This window comes from Ceratosolen solmsi, unplaced genomic scaffold (genome assembly GCF_000503995.2).
Source record: "Ceratosolen solmsi marchali unplaced genomic scaffold, CerSol_1.0 scaffold49, whole genome shotgun sequence".
NCBI lineage: Eukaryota > Metazoa > Arthropoda > Insecta > Hymenoptera > Agaonidae > Ceratosolen > Ceratosolen solmsi.
Window position 1 is genome coordinate 366,253 of NW_011948450.1, and position 12,202 is coordinate 378,454.

The 12,202-nt window shown below is 25.5% G+C and overlaps 1 protein-coding gene across 1 annotated transcript; it reads right to left on the bottom strand.

Annotated features, from left to right (window-relative positions):
- Positions 1–3,962: 3,962 nt before the first annotated feature.
- On the bottom strand, positions 3,963–9,174 carry Gart (trifunctional purine biosynthetic protein adenosine-3 Gart). Its single transcript, XM_011504982.1, has 14 exons — positions 8,936–9,174; positions 8,653–8,745; positions 8,501–8,590; positions 7,775–8,022; positions 7,511–7,710; positions 6,622–7,158; positions 6,426–6,561; positions 6,106–6,328; positions 5,839–6,033; positions 5,512–5,767; positions 5,079–5,429; positions 4,742–5,010; positions 4,256–4,513; positions 3,963–4,155 (listed from the first exon to the last, which is right to left on the bottom strand). Exons 2-14 carry the CDS (start codon positions 8,734–8,736, stop codon positions 3,970–3,972), a joined length of 3,033 nt encoding a protein of 1,010 aa, XP_011503284.1. The 5' UTR covers positions 8,737–8,745; positions 8,936–9,174; the 3' UTR covers positions 3,963–3,969.
- Positions 9,175–12,202: the final 3,028 nt, after the last annotated feature.

Consider the following 12,202-nt stretch of genomic DNA (forward strand, 5'->3'; position numbering starts at 1 on the left):
CTTTTACGAAATTATATTTTATTTATCAGTTTTTACTATACAGTATGGAGCTTATAAATGAGAGCAGTAACTATGCACATGGTACAAAGCAACTAAAAAGTATGCAACTTAAAGAGGTTATGTATATATTTACAAAATTTCTGACATATAAAAAGGATTCGTTTACTGACTAAAAATAAGTGTATCTAGCTATATTTCAACTTTGTACATTTAAGATGTTTATTAATGTACAAAATGTGTCCGAAGATCTGGCTAGTTTTATCAAGTCCGGTTCGAAGGACCAAAATTGTTTATATAAACGACTCAGAGACCTTGAGATATTATGTAGTAGAGATGTGCGAGCAAGTGGAAGAGATTAGTAGTAAATTGAATATTAATACATCTGTTTGTTATGCTGTTTCTTTCGTTAATCTCCAGATACAGTAATGATTCTTGTTACTGTTATCAATAGATGAACTCTTGTTTCTCGGCAGACCACGCTTGGGTTTAGCATGCGCCCTTTAACCAGAGGTAGGGGTTGTAATATTTGCTTCTCTCGACGTAGTATACTGGTGCTATTCCCTTGAAAGTGAGAGGTTGTAAAACTCTTACCACTTCTTCGAGTAGGGCCCCGTATTGTTTCTGCTATGAGCGCAAATGGCGCGAAGATTGGCCTCGTGAGTGTAGGACTCGAACTAGGACAGAGGTTATATCGTCAAGTAGGCGCTGAATGGCGCGTTGGCTTACAGATGTTTATTCGTACGCGTGGGCACTACTGAGCTTCTTAAATACAGACAGTAGAATTAATTAAGATAATGTAGCATGTACCTGTAAGATGTGCTTAATCCTTTAAGTATGCTTGATGACTTGGCTCCCGAAGAACCTTAAAATTGAGATGATGGCTATGATGCCTAAAATAGATGATACTACAAACGAAAACTAATCTTGGAGTCAGTTGACGGACTTCCTTCTTCAATGAGGACTTCACAGGTACTTGTTTTCGGACTCCGATAAGGGAACTTGCCACTTCCTTTTCTATGAAGATTTTAACAAAAGTGTGTCTTCAGACTTCGTTGAGAGACTTGCCACTTCCTATTTCAATAAGGACTTTACAGAGAGTGTTTAAATCTTATGAATGTCTCTCTTAAATACATTCACTGGCCATGGTGTCCATTTGGGATCCCTTCCCTTTTTTAGTGCCCATCAGAGACCTTGCGACTTACAAGGCGAGGGCAGTGCTTTTCGCGGAATCGTCTTCAATTATGAAGCTTAGTCTTCTCTTGGTCTTCACACCAAGAAGAACTCTCGATCTCGTTGGCCTCGAGGCACCTCTGGCGGTCGCATGACGGTCTTCTAACAAGGGGGGGGGGCAGTACATACCAGTAGATTTTAGATTTTACGGGTATAGCGATTCTTTCCAACTGCCTAATAAGTTGGGTTTTCCTAAGTCTTACAACTTGTTTTTCCAGATGTTCAATGACACTACTGTCATATGTTTATGGGCAGGACTTTTCAGAAATTTAACGACTATTTAATGATGTTGTTTTGCCAGATGTTTTATAGCATAGGAAAAGATTCTCGCAATCTCGAATAATTAATTATGGTTCTTATACATATATAAATATAATACTAAATATAAAATTTAAATTAAAAAATAAAATATTTATTTAAACAATATTTTAATGTTTATTTTACATATAATATTATTTATATAATATTTTATATATTTTATATATTATAAACAATGTTTATTTTAATAAATGTTGAGTTGTAGTTACTTAAGTGCTTAAGATATCGAATTTAAATTTAGAAAGTTTATAATAAATTATAAATGTTCAGTATGTACTATTCGGTAATCATTATGAATATCACCTAGATTTATATATCATTCATTATCATACGCAATTTAATATATTTCTTCAACGTTTGCTTCTTCAGGATGGATAAATTGGAGTGATGATAAATGTGAGTAAAAACTCCATTCTGGTTTCATTGCGCATTTAATACTTTCATAGTTGCTACTGTATTATTTTCCTTCTTAATTTTCATTAGTATCTTTAAAATCATAATCTAATTCTAGAGCAACTGACATGGAAGAAATAATAAGAAATGTTTATCAATTGTACATCCACAAACTGTATAAAGCCCAACATTATGTACACCTTAAATAATATTATTTCAGCTATTAAGAACCATATTCGTTAATACACAATAATATTGTTAAATCAAATAACCTATCTCAGTATTGTATCAATCAATACATTTATATTGCATTATATTGTAATAAAATAATATTTTTTATACCAATTTATATTAGCGCGCTGAATTTGATACTCAGTACAAAACTACCAGTATAAAGCAATAATTTTATTTACTTAATATCCTTTTGGTAGGTGTTCAGAATTGGAGCATTTTCCAAAACTTTGAAAATCGGCAAAGTATAAGCCTTCTAACTCTCGTGATTGTAAACATTGATTCCGCGAATTCTCGAATATTATAAGCCTTATTTCGAGTGTCCTACAATATTTTCCGCAGTACAATGTCGGTTGGAGTTCTCTAATCTTTTAAAGCATAGGTTTCCTGGAATTCTCGAAAGTTCTAGAGCTTTAGTTTTGCACGTGATGCAAGATTATTCGTATAGCAATACTTATGTATTGTTGCCAGCTAAGTAAGCTACCGCGCAGATATTTAAAGGAAGCATTCGACGAGCCTCATTCATTCTCAGTGAAGACACCATGGCATGTATGACAGACTGTCTTAGCAGGACCGCCATGGATCAGTCGATATCTCTTAACAGAGCCGCGACGGAATGAACAAGCCTTCAGTTTCGTGTGCGTATTCAACATGCTTGTAGGCTCATTGTAATTATATCATCATATTTTACAGCTATAAGTTAGTTATTCAGTTACGTCAATATAGTGAAGCCATTATGATCAATATACGTTCCATTCTCAAGTGCACAATAATTGAAAGTAGTTAATAATGCTGACTGAATATCTAGGCACTCATCACAAGATCAATCAAGGCAACTGCATCTCTGTGAGTACCAACAAAAGGTCAACAGGGCCTTTCTACTAATGTGCAACTAGCACACAGTCAATAAGACATAATGTGCGACCAAGAAAGGCTAACAAGGCCCTTTTATTTAAAAAATAAGACATCACGTGCCGCAAACAAAGTCTCTTCAGTGAGAGCTACGAAGAAGTACCAGATATTTACAATCTCTTACTTTCAGTGTAACAATTTATTACCAAGCACACTATGTCAAGAGGATCCGGAGATTTACGACCTTCTACCTCTATGTAATGCATGCTAACGCCACGTGGCAACCACCACCGAACTAGAAGATCTCACCGATTCAACGCCATCTTAGAATCATTATTATTGTGTAGTTTGTAAAATAAAAGGTAATAAGCAGCACGATAAATAAATGAGTTAACTATTGAAAAATTGTACTATCCCTTCCACTTGCCCGTACTTCTTTGCCCCACCAGGCAACTGGTGGTCATAGTCTAATCAATCCTCCTGGAATTCTAAACATTAGGTATAAAGTAAAAAAAATTATTTGATACTTGAAATAAATTGAAGAAAATGTGTTTATAAAAAATAATTAAATTAAATTATATTAAAATATTCATTTGATGATTTATTTAATATTTTATAGCAATTAAACAATAGTTCAATAAAAATCAAATATTTATCATAATTTATAAGACAGAATATATATATATATATGTGGGGAATTGAAGCAGTTAAAAGCGGAATAAAAAAGTGGGAGAGGTTTTCAGTCTGATCCCAGATAATATGAAATAAAGTAATAACACAATTTATCTTTCTTTATTTTGTAAATAAAAAGCATATGTAATATTAAAAAATAGATTATATAAATGTTCTTTACATTGTTAATTGATGTATTATTGTAAATTCTAAAAAGTTAAACAAAATAATGATATATGTATTATACATGTAATATAAAAATAAAATATATTTTCAGTTTTTCCATTCAAGAGAATTATCTTCTCTTAATCGTATTTTTTCTGTAGCTAAGTATTTTAAAGCTCTTGGAAATGCTTTATGTTCTACAATCTTTATTCGCTTTTCTAAGGTTTGTACAGTATCACTGGGAAAAACAGGTACTGATTCTTGTTCAATAATAGTTCCAGAATCAACCTCAGCCTAAAAATTTAATTTATGTGCACATTAAATATTAATTTCAACTGGAGAAATCATTCTTAAAACTACTTATATTCAAACAAATATAATTCTTAAAAATTACCATTACAAAATGTACGGTGCAGCCAGAAATACGAGCTCCAAATTTTAAAACATCCTTATGTGCATTTACTCCTTTAAATGAAGGCAATAATGATGGATGAATATTTATTATAGCACCTCTCCATTTAGCAACAAATTCGGAAGAGAGTATTCTCATAAATCCTGCCAGGCATACTATTTCCACTCCAGCTTTTACAAGCTCTTTGTCAATTTCCCGATCAAATGCTTCTCTATTTATAAAATCTGTATGTTTAATGACCTACAAATAATTAGATACATATTAATTTAATAAAAATATAAGGTTAATGTATACAATTTCTAAAATTTTTATTAAAAATTTTTATGTAAATGGGATTTCATGTTTACTATTAATTCCAGTTAAGAAAATGAGATCGATGTATGTTCATTACTTTAAAAAGTAATTATCTTAATTACATTTTAATATCAAATACTTAAGACTACATTTCAGAATAAAATTAAGTCATACTTTATTTATAATTCCTGCTCTTTTAGCTCGTTTCAATCCTTCTACATTATCTTTGCTTGAAATTACTAAAACTATTTCAGCGCCAATATGTTGTACTGGATCTCTTGTGGCATCAATTAAGGCTTGCAAATTTGTTCCAATTCCAGATATTAAAACTCCTACTTTTTTTAAAGGTTTTGATATATTTTCAATTAATGGCTGAACATATTTCTTCATTTCAAATTCAATAGATTTCTCAAAAAATTTTACTTCAACAATTTGCTGACTCCCTATTTGCAAAATAAAATAAATATATAGAAATCTATAAATTTATTAAAATATTTTTCTTAAAGTGTACCTTTCAGAGAATTAATATTTCCAATAACAACAGGATTTTCTAATTTTAAAAGATCCATTACATTATTTTTATTTTCTAAAGAGCAAATAATTATTCCACCAATTCCACAATTAAATGTTCTTAACATTTCATATTTTTTAACATCGCCTACAATAGCTAACCATCCGAAAATTGGAAGAATATTCCATTTTGTTGCATCTAGCATTGCACCGACACCATTAGGTAGAATTCTAGGAATATTTTCTATTAAACCTCCACCAGTAATGTGTGCAAATCCTTTTATTAATTGTAATTTTAATACAGAAAGTAAAGCTTTCGAATAAATTTTCGTAGGTACTAGTAATTCTTCACCTGTAATTAACAAATAAAAATGTATTATGTAGTCTAATTTTAATTAATAAATTTTGTATTTATTATTTATTATTAATTTTACCAATAGTTCTTCCCGTTTTTGAAAAAGGAGCTATATCGGAGTACTGTTTATTAATCATTTTTAAAATTTTTCGAATTAAACTAAAACCATTACTGTGTATTCCACTTGATGGTAAACCAATAATAATATCATTCGATTTAATTTCATCAAATTTCGGTAATAAATTACTTCTTTCAACAGCCCCTACAGCAAATCCAGCTAAATCATATTCTCCATGTTTATACATTTCTGGCATTTCTGAAGTTTCTCCACCAATCTTGGATATAAATAATTAAAATTTAATCTTTTTTTTTTAATTTTGTTAACATATTGATTATTGAGTCTTACTAAAGAACAGCCAGCACGTTTACATCCTTCAACTATCCCATTTATAACTTCAGTTGCTGTCTCAATATTTAAATAGCCACAAGTAAAATAATCAAGAAAAAACAGAGGCTCTGCACCATGTACAAGAACATCATTTACACACATAGCAACTAAATCAATGCCAATAGTATTATGCTTTTTATATTCAAAAGCTATCTAAAATATAAAATTCATTTTAAAACAATGATATTTATTTTGTTATTTTACAATTCTTGTATAAGAAATTACTTTCAATTTTGTACCGACACCATCTGTACCAGAAACAAGTATCGGATCTTTATAACCTGCAGCTCTTGTATCAAATAAACCACCATAATCTCCAATATTACCAAGTGTTCCACTACGTTTAGTAGATAAAACTAATGGTTTAATATGAGAAATAAAGAAATTACCAGATTCAATATCTACACCACTGTTTTTATATGTAATTTGACCATGTTGTAAAATCGATCTATCAAATGATTATATTAATATTAATAATATATTTTCATGGAATTCTTTTCATATTTTTTTTTTTTTTTTTTTTTTTTTTTAATTTAATCTCAAACCTTGGTATTCCTTTATGAGCAATGTCTGTTCTGAATTGCTTTCCATCAAATTTAATATGACGAGCTGCTGCTGTAGCTTGAACAGTCGATAATGCCAATGAAGAAGCTACAGCTACAGTGATTAATACTCTACCACCTATCAAAATATTATTTTATGAAATTTTTATTTTTATTTTGTTTCATTTTATATATTTACCATTTGTCAACAATTCTCTGTGAGATAACTTACTGGTTCCACTATGAAAAACATAATGATTATTCCTATAAATTACTTCTTCAATACCAGTAATAATTTCACCTTTTGATGATGATTTAGGATAATTACGTGAGGCTAGAATGACTCCAGTAGCAAAAATATCTTCCCTCCATGAAATATTTTCTAAGCTCAAATTTCCTTCACAACATGATTTCATTATGGTATATAGATCAGACTTTAATAGAGGTAAAATAACTTGTGTTTCAGGATCACCAAATCTACAATTAAATTCTAATACCTTTGGTCCTTCTGAAGTAAGTATTAAACCAGCATATAAAACACCTATAAATGGTATATTTTCTTTTCTAAGAGCATCAATAGTTTTTTGAAGAATTTGTTTTTCTATTTCTTTAAATTCTTTTTGTGTCAAAAGTGAACAAGGACAATAGGCTCCCATACCACCAGTATTAAGACCTAGATCTCCATCAAAAATTCTTTTATGATCTTGTGCTGGAGGCATACTTACTACAGTTTTACCTGCACAACGAAGTTATAATAAATATTTTATTAACAATCTTAATATTTCATTAATTAAAAGTGACTGTTTTAGACAAATACATATTCAAACAATCTACTAAAATAAATTAATTATAATTTATAATAACATACTATCAAGAGAAAATTATTTCTCAATAATTTTGTCCACCTTTTATATATATATATATATATAACTACAATGAAAAAAATCAATTATTTAAAATTAATAAAAAGATTTTAAATCACTTATTGAAATAATGCATCTAATTAATTATTTATTAATATTCTTTTAATGATCTATATCGCAATTTTTGTATATTATGTTGATAATATCAAAAACAAATAATCATACCATCTGTAAATGCTAACATAGAAACTTCTTCTCCTTCTAAAAGTTCTTCAACAACAATTGCACTACCAGCTGAACCAAATTTTTTATTATTCAATATTTCATCAATAACTTCATAAGCTTCTTCATTGTTTTTAGCAATTATAACACCTTTTCCAGCTGCCAAGCCTGAAGCTTTTATAACTAAGGCATTGAAAGATGCTCTAAATAATAAATATTTTTATTAAACTTTAAAAATATGGATAGCTATATATAATTTTGACTCACTCTTGAACAAATTTCTTAGCTTCTTCACTATCTCTAAATCCTCTCCACTTAGCTGTTGGAATATTATGGCGATTCATAAATTTTTTTGACCAAATTTTATCAGATTCAATTTTTGCTGCTTCTTTTTGAGGACCAAAACATAATATATTAATTTTATTCAAATGATTAGCAAGTCCTTGTGCTAAATAATCTTCAGGGCCTATTACAACCATACTTATACTATTTTTTTTACACCAATCACATATTTTCTAAAAATTAATATATTTAGATTAAATAAAAATTTACTTAAGTATTGAAATAAATTTCAGATTATACAGAATAAATTTAATATTTTTGGACGAGATACATCGCATACTAAATATATATTTATATTGTTATATTTAGAAATAGACCAAAATAGTTTTACAAAAGAATTACTTGATTAAATTTTTAATCTATATAAAAAATTGTTATATTTATTAAAATATTTATTTATGTGCTTCACTTAATTTAAATTTAACACATAAAAAGTTCATTAACTATTCCATTATTAAATGAAATTTTATTTTTAAATAGTTTTAAATTAAATAATTATATAATTATTAATAAATTTGAATTTTATGTATTGGCATAAATATTATAATTTTATATTAAATTATAAAAAATAATAAAAGTTCAAGAAAATATTTATTTTTCTTTCAAAAAAAGATGTTTTTAAAAAGTACATAGAAATTATAAAATTTTTACCTCGTTATCTGTAACATCTAATGTAATTAATTTGACATTATTTTCATGAACCATACCACTATTTCCTGGTGCAACATAAATATGCTCAACCTGAATTATAAAAAGTATTATAAATGTATTTATATAATCATATCAAATATTTTTTAAATTACATATTCTGATTGTGCAAGTTTCCAGCATATTGCATGTTCTCTTCCTCCACTTCCAATCACTAATACTGACTGACGAATAGTCATTTTTATAACCTATAATTTTGCATTAATTACTTTTCTTTTTACTTTTATACCATATTAAATATAATGCACTAAATACTATTTACTACATTAAATATAATTTATATTATATATATATATATATATATATATATATATATATATATATATATAAATAATGTATGCGCATATATTCATAACAGGAAAAACTACATATACCTACAAGCTTTTATATTTTTTATATTCAAAGGTGACGATTTACAAAAAACAATGTACGTAATTTTATCCAAACTATTACTTTCCAAATATTCAACTTGAAAACAATTTTAATAATTTGATAAAGTCATTGCGTTATACTTGTTACATATTAAGTAAAATGGAAAGATAACGTAGATCACGTGAACTTTAAATGCATTTATAGCGTCTGCTTTTTGCTGCTTGATACACAAAATCGTAATATGAGAATATTTGCTTTCGCAATAGTAAGTTCATTTCTCGTTTGATAACGTGGACTAAATCATGTATTTGCAAACATTTACATATATATATTAATTATTAAATACTAATAAATAATATTTCTATATATAATTATATAATTTCTTTAATAAGTACATCAATTAACTTTTTAAATGAATCAATTTGATATATTTAAAAACAATGCATTTATTTTTGAATTTTTATAAAAAGAATTCAATTAAAATTATTGATAAATAACATTCTACATGAAATTTCTACAGGAAATTATCTGAGTCCTTTGACTAATATATCAATAAACTCTTTTATTAATTAAGAGTAATAAATGCTTAACCTCTGTGTGTTCTTAATCTTAATAAATGTTATTAAGATGAGTAATTTATCATGTATCAAACGATAGAAATATTAAAAAAATTTTGTTTAAATAATAGAATAAATATAATTGATAAATAAGGTACAAAATATTTAAACTATGGTAACCAAAATTGATAGTAATATTAACGTAGATACGGTTGATTATTATAAAATAGTTGTATTCATTAAAGTACATAACTGATTAAAAAATATATTTAAGTAGTTTTTTTACAATGATGATTATATAAAATATAACATAAAATTTTAACAATTTTTCATATTTTAAATTCGATTTTCATTATATATCATTATATTTCAATACAAATTTTAATTTACTTTAAAACAATGGCAATAACTTCATAACTACATTATAACACGATTAATTTAATTTAAGACTATTCGCTCCACATTTCTTAAGTTTTTAATTTGCTATGAATGAATTATTTAATTATGAATTGTTTGAATATAATATAAAAGAAATTTACATGGTAAATAATGGATTTATATTTAAAAATATTGAATTAATTTATATTTTATTAAGTTGTTCAAAGCACAATACTAATTATTTAAAACATGCATAAATAATTAACAATTTAAATGCATTTAACTGTTAGTATTGTATCATTAAAATCATTAATTAGTATCAGTAATAATGTATTATAATATTTATTCAATAAAATCACATTAATTTTATTTAATCGCATTTAATATATAAAACTCTCATATTAATAAATTCTAAAGAAACTATGTATAAGGAAGTTTTTAAATAGTTTTAAAATTTATTTATAAACAACATTTTAGCCTAAATATTATATCAATACTTAAATTAATATTGATGTATAAATTAATTATATATATAGTTTTGTATCAATTCAACAAACATATATGAAGTCATTATGTGGATAACAAATTTATATTTAATATTGTTGAATAATTTGCGTTTAATAATTTATAAATAAAGATTTGTAAATAAAATTTGGTTAAAATTGATATAATTTTAAGTGTTAAAACAAGTATAAAAGTAGTTCTTTATACGCTATTTATTACTTTGTGTCAGATCATATAATACATGTATTATTGATTGTCATTCCTTGTATACTGTTATATAACTGACACAATAGAAGCATTAATTGATAAGAAATCGATTCAATAAGTATATTATATACATTCAAATGTTTTCTAGATGCATCATCTAGATATATCTCAACATTATAAAAATTCATATATTTTAATTTTGTTTTTAACAGTGATAATATATGATTTTATGTATTTCTTTTATAAAATTAAATTTTGAATTAATCGTTATTTCCTTTATTGATTCTTTATTATTGTGCTTTAATATCTATTGTTTTAAATGATTTAACAAATTTTATTTATATCTTCTGTTAGTTCTAATATCTAAAATGAAATAAACTTGTTATTATTTCTTAATGAAAATTAATATATATAATTATATTAAAGGATAAATTTGAAAATTAATTATTTTTTCATCTAAAGCTGTATATTTTTAGTTAATTAATCAAATGTTAAGTTACAATTTTAATTTTATTTTTATATATATTTTGAAACATTGATATTAGTTATTTTTATTCAAACATTTATTTTTCTGTAATAAGTTATAAGTTATATAACTGTCTATAATTTATTGTTTTACATTATAAATTTTAATAATAATTTATGAGTACTAAGTGTTTAGTTTTGAATGATATATAATGACAAAGTATAATATATACTTATATATACACATTATAAATAATTAAATTTATTATTTCCTTTTCTTCAGCAGAGTAAAGTCTTGATAGATAATGTTTTAAATTTTGGAAAATGGTTTAATATTATAATTTCTCTATCATTGTCAAGTAAATACTTAATTCCCAGCCAAATTGAAAATTTAACTGTGTCTAAATCCTGTACAAACAATTTCATTAAGGTAAGAAATATTAATAATTAAGTTATATAAAAATAGAACAAAATATATTTATATTTTAATAAATTTATGTTTTTTTTAATAATATTACATTTTATGAATGTATAAACGTTTGATCAAGAGTTTAGGCATTTTAGTAACTGTTAGGTATTTTATGATTTACCTACTGCTTTTTGTGCATCTCACTAGGAAGAAATAACAAATAATAAGTATATTGATGCACTAGATACATTAATACTATATTTCTATTTCATGTAATATTTTTATTATTATATATTTTATTAAATTAATTATAAAGTTATTGAAAACAATATAATATACAATTAATATAATTAGTTTAATACTTAATCGTTTAATTTTACTTTTTATATATGCTTATGAACAATATAAATGACCAAATGGATAAATTTTTATTTCATAATATAGAATGCTTAAATTCTATTAGACTATTATAATAATTAAAGAATTGAATAAGTTTTTATTTAAATGTAATAATATTAATTTTACAAATTTAGCCAAAATATCTATAATTTTTTTATTGCCTTAATTATTGATGCAAAAACATCATATTTTCTTGTGAACATTAACTAACTGAATATTAAATTCGTTTATTTTTGTTCTCACAATTTATTTATAATATTTTATTTAATAAAATATTTATTCTATAAATTTCAATCTATTCATCTTCAATTAAAGATTGATTATATTTTCATTTTTCATTGATTATATTATATT